This window comes from Tachyglossus aculeatus, chromosome 11 (genome assembly GCF_015852505.1).
Source record: "Tachyglossus aculeatus isolate mTacAcu1 chromosome 11, mTacAcu1.pri, whole genome shotgun sequence".
NCBI classification, from domain to species: domain Eukaryota; kingdom Metazoa; phylum Chordata; class Mammalia; order Monotremata; family Tachyglossidae; genus Tachyglossus; species Tachyglossus aculeatus.
In genome coordinates, this window is record NC_052076.1 from 4,957,876 (window position 1) to 4,975,129 (window position 17,254).

The 17,254-nt window shown below is 47.1% G+C and overlaps 1 protein-coding gene across 1 annotated transcript in view; it reads left to right on the forward strand.

Moving 5' to 3' along the window:
* The first annotated feature begins 666 nt into the window (after positions 1-666).
* Positions 667-17,254, forward strand: part of BORCS5 (BLOC-1 related complex subunit 5) — a 31,829-nt gene continuing 15,241 nt past the window's right edge. The window contains exons 1-3 of the mRNA XM_038754330.1: positions 667-760; positions 7,544-7,687; positions 16,021-16,178. Coding sequence (XP_038610258.1) covers positions 703-760; positions 7,544-7,687; positions 16,021-16,178 — 360 coding nt within the window. The 5' untranslated portion in view covers positions 667-702. The remainder of the gene's footprint in view (positions 761-7,543; positions 7,688-16,020; positions 16,179-17,254) is intronic.

Below are 17,254 nucleotides of genomic sequence, written 5' to 3' on the forward strand. Positions count from 1 at the left end.
GATTAGTAGGATATGTTTGGTGGGCGGGGCTTGGTGGACGAGACTTGGTGGGCGGGGATTGGTGGGATCGACTTTGTAGGCGGGGCTTGGTGGACGAGGTTTGGTGGGCGGGGATTGGTGGGATGGGTTTGATGGGAGGGGCTTGATGGATGAGGATTGGTGGGACGGTTCGGTGGGCGGGGCTTGGTGGACGAGGTTCGGTGGGCGGGGCTTGATGGACGGGGATTGGTGGGCGGGGATTGGTAGGATGTGCTTGGTGGGCAGGGCTTGGAGGACGAGGTTTGGTGGGCGGAGATTGGTGGGATGGGTTTGGTGGGCGGGGCTTGGTGGACGGGTTGGTGGGACTGGATTCGGTGGGCGGGACTTGGTGGGATGGGTTTGGTGGGCGGGGCTTGGTGGAATGGGTTCGGTGGGCGGGGCTTGGTGGGCGGGGATTGGTAGGATGTGTTTGGTGGGCGGGGCTTGGAGGACGAGATTTGGTGGGCGGGGCTTGGTGGGATGGGTTTGGTGGGCGGGGCTTGGTGGACGAGGTTCGGTGGGCGGGGCTTGGTGGACGGGGATTGGTGGGACGGGGTTCTGTGGGCGAGGATTGGCTGGCGGAGATTTGTGGGCGGGGCTCTTCCCGTCCCGGAAGGCGCGCGCGAGCCCCGGCGCATGCGCGGGGCGGAGGTCCGCCGGCGGTCCGTCTGGGCCCCCGTCGCCATGGGCAACGAAGCCAGCGCCGATGCGGAGAGCCGGCCCACTGAAGCGGGGCCCTCAGGTGGGTCCGCGACCCCCGACCTTCGACCTCCCCCTGACCCCCCAGCCCCCTCCCGGTCATGGGTTCGAATCCCGGCTCCGCCACTCGTCATTTGTGTGACTTTGGGCAAGTCACTTCACTTCTCTGGGCCTCAGTTACCTCATCTGGAAAATGGGGGTGAAGACTGTGAGCCCCCTGATCACCTTGTAACCTCCCCAGCGCTTAGAACAGTGCTTTGCACATAGTAAGCGCTTAATAAATGCCATTATTGTTATTAGGACTACTTCACTTTTCTGGGCCTCAGTTCCCTCATCTGTAAAATGGGGATTAAAAGTGTGAGCCCCCCGTGGGACAACCTGATCACCTTGTAACTTCACCAGCGCTTAGAACAGTGCTTTGCACATAGTAAGTGCTTAATAAATGCCATTATTATTATTATTATTATCATTACAACTTCACTTTTCTGGTCCTCAGTTCCCTCATCTGTAAAATGGGGATTAAAAGTGTGAGCCCCCCGTGGGACAACTTGATCACCTTGTAACCTCCCCAGCGCTTAGAACAGTGCTTTGCACATAGTAAGTGCTTAATAAATGCCATGATTATTATTATTATTATTATTATCATTACAACTTCACTTTTCTGGTCCTCAGTTCCCTCATCTGTAAAATGGGGATTAAAAGTGTGAGCCCCCCGTGGGACAACCTGATCACCTTGTAACCTCCCCAGCGCTTAGAACAGTGCTTTGCACATAGTAAGTGCTTAATAAATGCCATTATTATTATTATTATCATTACAACTTCACTTTTCTGGTCCTCCGTTCCCTCATCTGTAAAATGGGGATTAAAAGTGTGAGCCCCCCGTGGGACAACCTGATCACTTTGTAACCTCCCCAGCGCTTAGAACAGTGCTTTGCACATAGTAAGCGCTTAATAAATGCCATTATTATGACTACTTCACTTTTCTGGGCCTCAGTTCCCTCATCTGTAAAATGGGGAATAAAAGTGTGAGCCCCCCGTGGGACAACCTGATCACCTCGTAACCTCCCCAGCGCTTAGAACAGTGCTTTGCACATAGTAAGCGCTTAATAAATGCCATTATTATTATTATTATTATTATTATTATTATTATTACTACTTCACTTCTGGGCCTCAGTTACCTCATCTGTAAAATGGGGATTAAAAGTGTCAGCCCCCCGTGGGACAACCTGATCACCTTGTAACCTCCCCAGCGCTTAGAACAGTGCTTTGCACATAGTAAGTGCTTAATAAATACCATTATTATTATTATTACTACTTCACTTTTCTGGGCCTCAGTTCCCTCATCTGTAAAATGGGGAATAAAACTGTGAGCCCCCCGTGGGACAACCTGATCACCTTGTAACCTCCCCAGCGCTTAGAACAGTGCTTTGCACATAGTAAGCGCTTAATAAATGCCATTATTATGACTACTTCACTTTTCTGGTCCTCAGTTCCCTCATCTGTAAAATGGGGATTAAAAGTGTGAGCCCCCCGTGGGGCAACCTGATCACCTTGTAACCTCCCCAGCGCTTAGAACAGTGCTTTGTACATAGTGAGCGCTTAACAAATGCCATCATCATCATCATCATGCCAGGCAGGACTGGCACAGCCGGCCCACCTGCCTTGCGGGCAGGGGACGAGGCCGTTCTGGTGTCGTAGTGGACTCTCCCCAGCGCCTAGTCCAGTGCTCTGCGCACAATGGGGAGGGACCGTCTCTATATGTTGCCAACTTGTACTTCCCTAGCGCTTAGGACAGTGCTCTGCACACAGTAAGCGCTCAATAAATACCACTGACTGACTGAATGAATGAATGAATGAATAAGCACTCAATAATCATGCTGGTATTTGTTAAGCGCTGACCCTGTTCACTCATTCATTCAATATGTTGCCCATTTGTACTTCCCAAGCGCTTAGTCCAGTGCTCTGCACACAGTAAGCGCTCAATAAATACGACTGAATGAATGAATGAATAAGCGCTCAATAATCATACTGGTATTTGTTAAGCGCTGACTCTGTTCATTCATTCATTCAATATGTTGCCAACTTGTCCCAAGCACTTAGTCCAGTGCTCTGCACACAGTAAGCGCTCAGTAAATACGACTGAGTGAATGAATGAATAAGCGCTCAATAATCATGCTGGTATTTGTTAAGCGCTGACTCTGCTCATTCATTCATTCAATACGTTGCCAACTTGTCCCAAGCACTTAGTCCAGTGCTTTGCACACAGTAAGCGCTCAATAAATACCACTGAATGAATGAACAGAGTCAGCGCTTAACAAATACCAGCATGATTATTGAGCGCTTATTCATTCATTCAATCGCATTTATCGAGCGCTTACTGCATGCAGAGCACTGTACTAAGCGCTTGGGAAGTACAAATGGGCAACAGATAGAGACGGTCCCTACCCGACAGGGGGCTCACAGTCGAGACGGGGGAGGCAGACAACAAAACAAAACATGTAGACAGGTGTCAAAATCGTCAGAATAAATAGAATTATAGCTATATTCATTCATTCATTCAGTCGTATTTATTGAGCACTTACTGCATGCAGGGCACTGGACTAAGCGCTTGGGAAGTACAAGTTGGCAACATATAGAGACGGTCCCTACCCAACAGTGGGCTCACAGTCTAGAAGGGGGAGACAGACAACAAAACAAAACACGTAGACAGGTGTCAAAACCAGTCAGAATAAATAGAATTATAGCTACGTGCCAAGCACCGTTCTGAGTGCTGGGGGAGATGCAAGGTGATCAGGTTGTCCCACGTGGGGCTCACAGTCTTCATCCCCATTTGACAGATGAGGTCACTGAGGCACAGAGAAGTTAAGTGACCTGCCCAAAGTCACAAAGCTGACAAGCGGCGGAGCCGGGATTAATAATAATAATAACAATGGCATTTGTAAAGCGCTTACTATGTGCCAAGCACTGTTCTAAGCGCTGGGGGGATACAAGGTAATCTGGTTGTCCCACATGGGGCTCACAGCCTTAATCCTCATTTTACAGGTGAGGGAACTGAGGCACAGAGAAGTTAAGTGACTTGGCCAGGGTCACACAGCTGATAAGTGGCGGAGCCGGGATTAATAATAATAATAATACTAATAACAATGGCATTTGTTAAGCGCTTACTATGTGCCAAGCACTGTTCTAAGCTCTGGGGGGGATACAGGGTAATCAGGTTGTCCCACATGGGACTCACAGTCTTAATCCCCATTTTCCAGGTGAGGGAACTGAGGCCCAGAGAAGTGCAGTGACTTGTCCAAAGTCACACAGCTGACAAGTGGTGGAGCTGGGATTTGAACCCATGACCTCTGACTCCAAAGCCCGGGCTCTTTCCACTGAGCCACGCTGCTTCTCTGTGACTTGCCCAAGATCACACTGCAGACAAGTGGCAGAACCCGGATTAGAACCCAGGCCCTTCCGACTCCCGGGCCTGTGCTCTTTCCACCAGGCTTCTTCACCCAAGTGAAATTTGTCTGGAGTATTCGAAGTTGGTTCAGCATCCCAGGGGAGACCTGAATTCTCTTTCTGAATTCCCTTTCTAGACTGTGAGCCCACTGTTGGGTAGGGACCGTCTCTATATGTTGCCAACTTGGACTTCCCAAGCGCTTAGTTCAGTGCTCTGCACACAGTAAGTGCTCAATAAATACGATTGATTGATTGATTGATTTCTGCCTTTGCCCTCCATCAGGGAGTGATCCTGGGCCTCATCATCATCAGCGTGGCTCAGTGGAAAGAGCCCGGGCTTTGGAGTCAGAGGTCACGGGTTCAAATCCCGGCTCCGCCAATTGTCAGCTGTGTGACTTTGGGCAAGTCACTTCACTTCTCTGGGCCTCAGTTACCTTTTTTTTTTTAATAGTATTTATTAAGCGCTTACTGTGTGCAAAGCACTGTTCTAAGCGCTCGGGAGGTTACAAGGTGATGAGGTCGTCCCACGGGGGGCTCACAGTCTTCATCCCCATTTTCCAGATGAGGGAACTGAGGCCCAGAGAAGTGAAGTGACTTGCCCAAAGTCACACAGCTGACAAGTGGCGGAGCCGGGATTTGAACCCATGACATCTGACTCCAAAGCCCGAGCTCTTTCCACTGAGCCACGCTGCTTCTCGGAAAATGAGGATTAAGACTGTGAGCCCCGCATGGGACAACCTGATCACCTTGTAACCTCCCCAGTGCTTAGAACAGTGCTTTGCACGTAGTAAGCGCTTAATAAATGCCATTATTATTATTATTATTATTATCATCGATGCTCTTTATTGAGCACTTACTATGTGCAGGGCACTGTATTAAACACTTGGGAGAGTACAATACAAAGTAGAAATGTTCTCTGCCCCCAGTGAGCCTCAGTTTCCTCATCTGAAAAAGGGGATTCAAAATCAGGGCTCACCTCCCACGCGGGTTTAGCCTAGGACTGTTGGAGCTGTAAGGCCTTATAATCTTACTTTTCCAGCAAGCTGAAATGCCAGGCTGAAGGGACTAATTCGCTATTCCTTTTCCAGCGTCCCCTTCTCCAGCCAAGCAGAGAGCAAAAATGGACAATTCAGAATCAGGGCTCACCTCCCACGGGGGTTTAGCCTAGGAGTGTTGGAGCTATAAGGCCTTATAATCTTACTTTTCCAACAAGCTGAAATGCCAGGCTGAAGGGACTAATTCGCTATTCCTTTTCCAGTGTCCCCTTCTCCAGCCAAGCAGAGAGCAAAAATGGATGATTCAAAATCAGGGCTCACCTCCCACGTGGGTTTAGCCTAGGACTGTTGGAGCTATAAGGCCTTATAATCTTACTTTTCCAGCAAGCTGAAATGCCAGGCTGAAGGGACTAATTCGCTATTCCTTTTCCAGCGTCCCCTTCTCCAGCCAAGCAGAGAGCAAAAATGGACGATTCAAAATCAGGGCTCACCTCCCACGGGGCTTTAGCCTAGAACTCTTGGAGCTATAAGGTCTTATAATCTTACTTTTCCAACAAGCTGAAATGCCAGGCTGAAGGGACTAATTCTCTATTCCTTTTAGCACAAATGGACGATTCAAAATCAGGGCTCACCTCCCACGGGGGTTTAGCCTAGGACTCTTGGAGCTATAAGGCCTTATAATCTTACTTTTCCAGCAAGCTGAAATGCCAGGCTGAAGGGACTAATTCGCTATTCCTTTTCCAGCGTCCCCTTCTCCAGCCAAGCAGAGAGCAAAAATGGACGATTCAAAATCAGGGCTCACCTCCCACGCGGGTTTAGCCTAGGACTGTTGGAGCTATACGGCCTTATAATCTTACTTTTCCAGCAAGCTGAAATGCCAGGCTGAAGGGACTAATTCTCTATTCCTTTTAGCAAAAATGGACGATTCAAAATCAGGGCTCACCTCCCACGGGGGTTTAGCCTAGGACTCTTGGAGCTATAAGGCCTTATAACCTTAGTTTTCCAGCAAGCTGAAATGCCAGGCTGAAGGGACTAATTCGCTATTCCTTTTCCAGCGTCCCCTTCTCCAGCCAAGCAGAGAGCAAAAATGGACGATTCAAAATCAGGGCTCACCTTCCACGGGGGCTTACCTAGGACTCTTGGAGCTATAAGGTCTTATAATCTTACTTTTCCAGCAAGCTGAAATGCCAGGCTGAAGGGACTAATTCGCTATTCCTTTTCCAGCATCCCCTTCTCCAGCCAAGCAGAGAGCAAAAATGGACGATTCAAAATCAGGGCTCACCTCCCACGGGGGTTTAGCCTAGGACTCTTGGAGCTATAAGGCCTTATAATCTTACTTTTCCAACAAGCTGAAATGCCAGGCTGAAGGGACTAATTCTCTATTCCTTTTAGCACAAATGGACGATTCAAAATCAGGGCTCACCTCCCACGGGGGTTTAGCCTAGGACTCTTGGAGCTATAAGGCCTTATAATCTTACTTTTCCAGCAAGCTGAAATGCCAGGCTGAAGGGACTAATTCGCTATTCCTTTTCCAGCGTCCCCTTCTCCAGCCAAGCAGAGAGCAAAAATGGACGATTCAAAATCAGGGCTCACCTCCCACGCGGGTTTAGCCTAGGACTGTTGGAGCTATAAGGCCTTATAATCTTACTTTTCCAACAAGCTGAAATGCCAGGCTGAAGGGACTAATTCTCTATTCCTTTTAGCAAAAATGGACGATTCAAAATCAGGGCTCACCTCCCACGGGGGTTTAGCCTAGGACTCTTGGAGCTATAAGGCCTTATAATCTTACTTTTCCAGCAAGCTGAAATGCCAGGCTGAAGGGACTAATTTGCTATTCCTTTTCCAGCGTCCCCTTTTCCAGCCAAGCAGAGAGCAAAAATGGACGATTCAAAATCAGGGCTCACCTCCCACAGAGGTTTATCCTAGGACTCTTGGAGCTATAAGGCCTTATAATCTTATTTTTCCAACAAGCTGAAATGCCAGGCTGAAGGGACTAATTCGCTATTCCTTTTCCAGCATCCCCTTCTCCAGCCAAGCAGAGAGCAAAAATGGACGATTCAAAATCAGGGCTCACCTCCCACGGGCGTTTAGCCTAGGACTCTTGGAGCTATAATGCCTGATCATCATCATCAGTCGTATTTATTGAGCGCTTACTATGTGCAGAGCAACAAGCTGAAATGCCAGGCTGAAGGGACTAATTCGCTATTCCTTTTCCAGCGTCCCCTTCTCCAGCCAAGCAGAGAGCAAAAATGGACGATTCAAAATCAGGGCTCACCTCCCACGGGGGTTTAGCCTAGGACTGTTGGAGCTATACGGCCTTATAATCTTACTTTTCCAGCAAGCTGAAATGCCAGGCTGAAGGGACTAATTCGCTATTCCTTTTCCAGCGTCCCCTTCTCCAGCCAAGCAGAGGGCAAAAATGGACGATATCGTCGTGGTGGCCCAGGGGACGCAGTCTTCGCGGAACGTCAGCAACGATCCCGACGTCATCAAACTGCAGGAGATTCCAACGTTTCAGCCCCTTTTGAAAGGTAAAAAAAACCATGGAGCTCTAAGGGACTGGAAGAGAAGCGGCGTGGCCCTTTGGAAACAGCACGGACCTGGGTTCTAATCCTGACTCTGTCCAATAATAATAATAATGGCATTTATTAAGCACTTACTATGTGCAGAGAGTACTGAGGAGGTTACAGGGTGATCAGGTTCTCCCACGGGGGGCTCCCCGTCTTCAGCCCCATTTTACAGAGGAGGTAACTGAGGCACAGAGAAGTGAAGTGACTTGCCCAAAGTCACACAGCTGACAATTGGCAGAGTCGGGATTTGAACCCGTGACCTCTGACTCCAATAATAATAATAATAATGATGGTATTTGTTAAGCGCTTAGTATGTGCAAAGCACTGTTCTGAGCGCTGGGGAGGTTACAAGGTGATCAGGTTGTCCCACGGGGGACTCACGGTCTTCATCCCCATTTTACAGAGGAGGTAACTGAGGCACAGAGAAGTGAAGTGACTTGCCCAAAGTCACACAGCTGACAATTGGCGGAGCCGGGATTTGAACCCGTGACCTCTGACTCCAAAGCCCATGGTCTTTCATTCAGTCATTCAGTCGTATTTATTGAGCGCTTACTGTGTGCAGAGCACTGGACTAAGCGCTTGGGAAGTCCAAGTTGGCAACATCTAGAGACGGTCCCTACCCAACCGCGGGCTCACAGTCTAGAAGGGGGAGACAGACAACAAAACAAAACATATTAACAAAATAAAATAAAGAGAATAAATATGTACAAGTGAAATAAATAAATAGAGTAATAAATCTGTACAAACATATATACATATATACAGGTGCTGTGGGGAGGGGAAGGAGGTAAGACGGGGGGGAATGGTGTAGGGGGAGAGGAAGGAGCATATCCCCACTAGACTGTACACTCGTAGTGGGCAGGGAACATTTCATTCATTCAATCATATCTATTGAGCGCTTACTAAGTACTAAGCGCTTGGAAAGTACAATTTCATTCATTCATTCAGTCGTATTTATTGAGCGCTTACTGTGTGCAGAGCACTGGACTAAGCGCTTGGGAAGTCCAAGTTGGCAACATCTAGAGACGGTCCCTACCCAACTGCGGGCTCACAGTCTAGAAGGGGGAACTCTCCCAAGCGATTAGACCAGTGCTTGCACATAATAAGCGCTTAATAAATGCTATCATTATTATTATTAAAGCAGCATGGCTCAGTGGAAAGAGCCCGGGCTTTAGAGTCCGAGGTCGGGGGTTCAAATCCCGGCTCTGCCAGTTGTCAGCTGTGTGACTTTGGGCAAGTCACTTCACTTCTCTGGGCCTCAGTTCCCTTGTCTGTCAAATGGGGGGATGAAGACCGTGAGCCCCACGTGGGACAACCTGATCACCTTGTATCCCCCCAGCGCTTAGAACAGTGTTAGGCACATAGTAAGCGCTTAACAAATACTATCGTTATTAAAGCCATCAAGCAAATCACTCAGGCAGTGGGCAAACACTGTGGGAGGTAAAAAGGGAGGAGGGTTTGAGTGGAGGATATGGAAAAATCACAAAAATCCCAAGAAAGGGCAAGAGTCTCAATTCTTCAATCATTCTACTTTGCACATAGTAAGCGCTTAATAAATGCCATCATTATTATTACTAGATTTTTCTGTAAACCTGAAAAAATCCCGATCTTTCAGATCGTCTGACGTGGCTTACGGTTTGTTTCCATTCTTTTTTTAACTGACAGTGTTTCAAAGCTCCAGTTATTTTCCAAGCGCTGGGAGATCTTCTTCAGTCCCCTAATTAACAGAGAAGTCACTTACCTTCTCGGTGCCTCAGTTACCTCATCTGTAAAATGGGGATGAAGTCTGTGAGCCCCATGTGGGACATGGACTGCATCCAACCTGACGCAGGCTTATATCTCGAGACCGAAAGCTCACTGTGGGCAGGGACTGTCACTCTTTATTGCTGTATCGTACTTTGCCAAGCACTTAGTACAGTGCTCTGCACATAGGAAGCGCTTAATAATAATAATAATAATAATAATAATAATAATAATGGCATTTATTAAGCGCTTATTATGTGCAAAGCACTGTTCTAAGTGCTAACAAGAACAGTGCCCAGCGCTTAGAACAGTGCTTTGCACATAGTAAGCGCTTAATAAATGCCATTATTATTATTATTAATAAGCAGCAGCAATGTGGCTCAGTGGAAAGAGCCCGGGCTTGGGAGTCAGAGGTCATGGGTTCTAATTCCGTCTCTATATGTTGCCACCTTGTACTTCCCAAGCGCTTAGTCCAGTGCTCTGCACACAGTAAGCGCTCAATAAATACGATTGAATGAATGAATGAATCAATTCCGGCTCCGCCACTTGTTGGCTGTGTGACTTTGGGCAAGCCACTTCTCTTCTCTGTGCCCCAGTTACGTCACCTGTAAAATGGGAATGAAGACTGTGAGCCCCACGTGGGACAACCTGATCGCCTTGTATCCCCCCCAGCGTTTAGAACAGTGCTTGGCACGTAGTAAGCGCTTAACAAATACCATCATCATTATTATTAATAAATACGATTTGAGTGACTTAATCTTCCCCAGCGCTGAGTGAAGCATGTGGCACGGAGTAAACATTTAACAAAAACCGTAAAAAGAAAACAAAACCAGTTAAGTCCTGATACACTCAGAGGGATTTCATTCAGTCATTCAGTCGTATTTATTGAGCGCAAAAACCAGTTAAGTCCTGGTGCCGGTACACTCAGAGGGATTTCATTCATTCATTCAGTCAATCAATCAATCAATCAATCGTATTTATTGAGCGCTTACTATGTGCAGAGCACTGTACTAAGCGCTTGGGAAGTACAAATTGGCATCACATAGAGACAGTCCCTACCCAACAGTGGGCTCACAGTCTAAAAGGGGGAGACAGAGAACAGAACCAAACATACCAAGGATAGAAATGTACAAAATAAATAAATAAATAAATAGAGTATTTATTGAGCGCAAAAACCAGTTAAGTCCTGGTGCCGATACACTCAGAGGGATTTCATTCATTCATTCAGTCGTATTTACTGAGCGCTTACTGTGTGCAGAGCACTGGACTAAGCGCTGGGGAAGTCCAAGCTGGCAACATATAGAGACGGTCCCTACCCAACAGTGGGCTCCCAGTCTGGAAGGATTTCCTTCTTCTTGAAATTTCTGGCCATTTTTTCCCCTCAAGATGGCCTCTTCGCCCAGGATCCCGTTAGCCGGCCGCGTCTTGCCGGCCGGTCCTGCTCTTTGCTGGCTTTTCTGCCACTAGATGTCACGACGGTATAAAGTACCCGTTGGGCTGGTCGAAAATATCCTTCCAGCCTCACCCGGAGGAGCTCGATTTGGAAATCCGAGAAAGAAGACTTGCATCGTGAAACCCGCTGTAGAGACACCTGATCTAACCCAGCTGACCAGTTCCCTGGCTCATTCATTCATTCATTCATTCATTCAATCATATTTGATTTGCCTTTTAGACTGTGAGCCCACTGTTGGGTAGGGACTGTCTCTGTGTGTTGCCAACTTGTACTTCCCAAGCGCTTAGTACAGTGCTCTGCACACAGTAAGCGCTCAATAAATACGATTGATGATGACGATGATGATTTGCCCAAGGGCAAACAGTGAAGGGTTGGTGGAGCCGTGGAAACTCGTTCGGTCCATCTCCATCTGTCTGTGGCGAGAGAGAGAGAGTGTGTGTTTGTGTGTCTTCAAGGCCCTACTGAGAGCTCACCTCCTCCAGGAGGCCTTCCCACTGCCTCCCCCTTTTAGACTGTGAGCCCACTGTTGGGTAGGGACTGTCTCTATATGTTGCCAATTTGTACTTCCCAAGCGCTTAGTACAGTGCTCTGCACATAGTAAGCGCTCAATAAATATGATTGATGATGATGATGATATGTTGCCAACTTGTACTTCCCAAGCGCTTAGTACAGTGCTCTGCACACAGTAAGCGCTCAATAAATGATTGATTGATTGATTGATTCCCAGACTGAGCCCCTTCCTTCCTCTCCCGCTCTCCATCTCCCCATCTTACCTCCTTCCCTTCCCCACAGCACCTGTATATATGTATATATGTTTGTACATATTTATTACTCTATTTATTTTACCTGTACATATCTATTCTATTCATTTTATTTTGTTAGCATGTTTGGTTTTGTTCTCTGTCTCCCCCGTTTAGACTGTGAGCCCACTGTTGGGTAGGGACTGTCTCTATATGTTGCCAACTTGGACTTCCCAAGCACTTAGTACAGTGCTCTGCACACAGTACGTGCTCAATAAATACGATTGATTGAGTGATTGATTGATTGTGTGGTACTCTCCCAAACTCTCAGTACAGTGCTCTGCACTGCCTGTATACCTGTATATATGTATATATGTTTGTACATATTTATTACTCCATTTATTTATTTATTTTACCTGTACATATCTATTCTATTCATTTTATTTTGTTAGTATGTTTGGTTTTGTTCTCTGCCTCCCCCTTTTAGACTGTGAGCCCACTGTTGGGTAGGGACCGTCTCTATATGTTGCCAACTTGGACTTCCCAAGCGCTTAGTACAGTGCTCTGCACACAGTAAGCACTCAATAAATATGATTGATTGATTGATTGATTGATTATCTGTCTAGATGGTGAGTCCATTGTTGGGTAGGGATTGTTTCTATTTGTTGCCAAATTGTACTTCCCAAGCACTTAGTACAGTGCTCTGCACACAGAAAGCGCTCAATAAGTACAATTGAATGAATGAATCAATCAATCGTATTTATTGAGTGCTTACTGTGTGCCGAGCACTGTACTAATCAATCGATCAATCAATCGTATTTATTGAGTGCAGAGCACTGTACTAATCAATCAATCAATCGTATTTATTGAGCGCTTACTGTGTGTGGAGCACTGTACTAAGTGCTAGGGAAGTACAAGTTGGCCACGTATAGAGATGGGTCCTACCCAACAATGGGCTCACAGTCTATTCTATTCTATTTATTTTATTTTGTTAATACGTTTGGTTTTGTTCTCTGTCTCCCCCTTCTAGACTGTGAGTCCACTGTTGGGCAGGGACCGTCTCTAGATGTTGCCGACTTGTCCTTCCCAAGCGCTTAGTACAGTGCTCTGCACACAGTAAGCGCTCAATAAATACGATTGATTGATTGATTGATTGATAGGAGGGGGAGACAGACAACAAAACAAAACATGTGGACAGGTGTCAAGGCACCAGAATAAATAGAAGTAAAGCTAGATACACATCATTAGCAAAATAAATACCACAGCTCCATCTTGGCCAGGAGCCTATTCCTTATAAATACGATTGATTGATTGATTGATTGATTGTTATAAAGACACGTTCCCAACATATTTCATCCTCCCTTAAGAACACGTGAAACGCCAATGGTCCTGCCCACTTGGGAAAATTTAAATTAGCTTTAGTTCACTACGTGAATTGTTTCGTAAAATATTTATGCTCTTTCAAACATAGAAAGGTGTCAATTCAAAGATGCCCGTATCAATCTTGCTGAAAGTTCCTAGAAACTCACGAAGGATTATTTATTTGGGCAGATATCTGCCACTGAATTTCCAGAGTGATCTCTTTCACCCCATTTCAATACAGTTTCAGTAAAAGTCCATTTCGGTCACGAGTTTGTCATGGCCTTGCACTCTCCCCTGCGCTAATAATAATAGTAATAATAACGACGGCATTTGTTAAGCGCTTACTATGTGCAAAGCACTGTTCTAAGCGCTGGGGAGGATACAAGGTGATCAGGTTGTCCCACATGGGGCTCACAGTCTTCATCCCCATTTGACAGATGAGGTGACTGAGGCCCAGAGAAGTTAAGTGATTTGCCCAAAGTCACACAGCGGGCAAGCGGCAGAGCCGGGATTTGAACCCATTCATTCGTTCAGTCGTATTTACTGAGCGCTTACTGTGTGCAGAGCACTGTACTAAGCGCTTGGGAAGTACAAGTTGGCAATGTATAACCTCCGGCTCCCAAGCCCGGGCTCTTTCCATTGAGCCAGGCTGCGATAGCGAATCGTCATCAATCGGGGTGATTTTCGCTTTGAATCAAGAGGGAGATGGATGCAGGGAAGCTTCTTTGTCCCTAGATCTGTCCGGAATCTTCCTCCTTTCACCCCCGGTATCCCAAGGGATGCCCTTTTCTGTCCATTGTAGCAGGAGAGGCTCGGGTCTGATTTGGGGGAGAACTTCTAGACTGTGAGCCCACTGTTGGGTAGGGACTGTATATGTTGCCAACTTGTACTTCCCAAGCGCTTAGTACAGTGCTCTGCACACAGTAAGTGCTCAGTAAATACGACTGATTGATTGATTCCAGACCGATGGGTCGTTGGACATAGGGAAGGGTTTCTGTGGGATCTTTAAGAAAAAGATAGATGTCTCCCTTCTAGGTTCGTTTGGGGCAGTCCTGGGGTGCGGGAGGATGAGAAGCGGCAAGCAGCGTGGCTTAGCGGAAAGATAACAGGCTTTGGAGTCAGAGGTCATGGGTTCGAATCCCAACTCCGCCACATGTCTGCTGTGTGACACTGGGCAAGTCACGTAACTTCTCTGAGCCTCAGTTACTTCATCTGTAAAATGGGGATTAAGACTGTGAGCCCCACCCAATCACCTTATATTCCCCCCCAGCGCTTAGAACAGTGCCTTTTCATTCATTCATTCAATCGTATTTATTGAACGCTGACTGTGTGCAGAGCACTGTACTAAGCGCTTGGGAAGTACAAGTCGGCAACATCTAGAGCCGGTCCCTACCCAACAGCGGGCTCACAGTCTAGAAGGAGGAGACAGAGAACGAAACATGTGGACAGGTGTCAAGTCGTCAGAACAAATAGAATTAAATGGACATAATAAATAATATTAATATTATTAATATAATTATATATAATATATATTAATATAATATTAAGAGCAAAGCACTGTTGTAAGTGCTGGGGGGATAAAATGTGATCATGTTGTCCCATGTGGGGTTCACAGTCTTAATCCCCATTTTTACAGATGAGGTAACTGAGGCTTAGAGTAGTTAAGTGACTTGCCCAGGGTCACACAGCAGACTTGTGGTGGAGCTGGAATTCGAACCCATGACCTCTGACTCCAAAGCCCCTGCTCTTTCCACTGAACCACGCTGCTGCTTTAATAGCATTTATTAAGCGCTTACTATGTGCAAAGCACTGTTCTAAGCACTGGGGTGGTTACAAGGTGATCAGGTTGTCCCACATGGGGCTCACATTCTTAATCCCCATTTTACAGATGAGGTAACTGAGGCCCAGAGAAGTGAAGTGACTTGCCCAAAGTCACCCAGCTGACAATTCGCAGAGCCGGGATTTGAACCCATGACCTCTGACTCCGAAGCCCGGGCTCTTTCCACTGAGCCACGCTGCTAACAAATGCCATCATTATTATAGCCTAGTGGCGCTATCACCAGCGCTTAGAACAGTGCTCTGCACATAGTACGCGCTTAATAAATGCCATCATTATTATTATTATTATATAAATTTCTCTTTCCCCCTCTAGACTGTAAGCTCCTTGCGGGCAGGGAGCGTGCCCACCATCCCTGTTTTATTGTACTCTCCCGAACGCTTAATACAGTGCTCTGCACACAGCGCTCGATAAATACGATTATGGACTTGGACGCAAGTGAATGAAGAAACTTGCCGAGAGACCAGGAGCCCGAATAAACCGAGTGAGGTTTTTCTGTCAGGCAGAGCTCCCAGCAATGGCAGACAGTGACTCTCCCTTGCTTCAAAGCCTCATTGAGGGCACAAATCCTCGAAGAGGCCTTCCCTAAGTCCTCCTTTTCTCCTCTACCACTCCCGACTTGCTCCCTTCATCCATCCCCCCTCCCGGCACCGCGGCGCTTATCAATCAATCAATCAATCGTATTTATTGAGCGCTTACTGCGTGCAGAGCACTGTACTAAGCGCTTGGGAACTACAAGTTGGCAACATATAGAGACAGTCCCTACCCAACAGTGGGCTCACAGTCTAAGAGGGGGAGACAGAGAACAAAACCACGGAGAACAAAACCTTATGTCCATATCTGTCATTTATTTATTTATACTAATGTCTGTCTCCCCCTCTAGACTGTAAGCTCGTTGTGGGCAGAGAAGGTGTCTGTTTATTGTTCTCTTGTACTCTCCCAAGCGCTCAGTCCGGCGCTCCGCACACGGTCAGCGCTCCATTCACTCAATCGTATTTATTGAGCGCTTACTGTGCGCAGAACACTGGACTGAGCGCTTGGGAAGTCCAAGTCGGCAACGTATAGAGGCGGTCCCTACCCAGCAGCGGGCTTACAGTCTAGAATAAATGCGATGGACTGAATGAATGTACGGTACCTGATCATTTCCCCGTCTTCGCAGGGCTTCTGAGCGGCCAGACGTCCCCCACCAACACCAAACTGGAGAAGCTGGACTCACAGCAGGTGCTGCAGCTCTGCCTCCGCTACCAGAACCACCTCCATCAGTGTGCCGAAGCGGTGGCCTTCGACCAGAACGCCCTAGTTAAAAGAATCAAAGAGGTAGAAAAACGTCCTGGATGCTTCCCTTCCCTAGGAGAGAGGGAGCGGGGCGCGTCGCCGGGGCGCGAGGCGAGGCTTCGGAGCGGGTTGGAGCCGTAGAGGTGGTCAGCTCTTTGTGGGCGCATTGCCCGCTGTTGGGTAGGGACCGTCTCTATAAGCTGCCAACTTCTACTTCCCAAGCGCTTAGTACAGTGCTCTGCACACAGTAAGCGCTCAATAAATACGACTGAATGGATGAATGAATGAATGAACCCGTCTAGCAACTCTCTTATTTTGCTGTTGGGTAGGGACCGTCTCTATAAGCTGCCAACTTCTACTTCCCAAGCGCTTAGTACAGTGCTCTGCACACAGTAAGCGCTCAATAAATACGACTGAATGGATGAATGAATGAATGAACCCGTCTAGCAACTCTCTTATTTTGAGCCGACAGTCGAGAGGGGCCTCCGAGGACCCCCAGGATTCCGCCCTCACCCACCAAAAGGCAAACCCGGGAGCCTCGACTTCTGCAGCAGATCCTAGACGAAACCACCCTCGGAGGGACTAGGGAGTTGAGTTGCTTAAGGTTTTTCCAAGGAGGATTTAGTTTCTCTGTTTCCTGTCCACGGGCCGGTGCCGCTAAAAGGTCTCTAAGAATCAATCATCAATCATTTGTATTTATCGAGCGCTTAGTACTAAGCACTTGGGAAGTCCAGGTTGGCAACATAATAATAATAATAACAATAATAATAATAATAATGGCATGATCGAGCGCTTACTGTGTGCAGAGCACTGTACTAAGCACTTGGGACGTCCAAGTTGGCAACATAATAATAATAATAATAACAATAATAATAATAATAGCATTTATTAAGTGCTTACTGTGTGCAAAGCACTGTTCTAAGCGCTGGGGAGGTTACAAGGTGATCAGGTTGTCCCACGGGGGGCTCACAGTCTTCATCCCCATTTTACAGATGAGGTAACTGAGGCCCAGCTATTTATTTATTTATTTATTTTACTTGTACATATCTATTCTATCTATTTTATTTTGTTAGTATGTTTGGTTTTGTTCTCTGTCTCCCCCTTTTAGACTGTGAGCC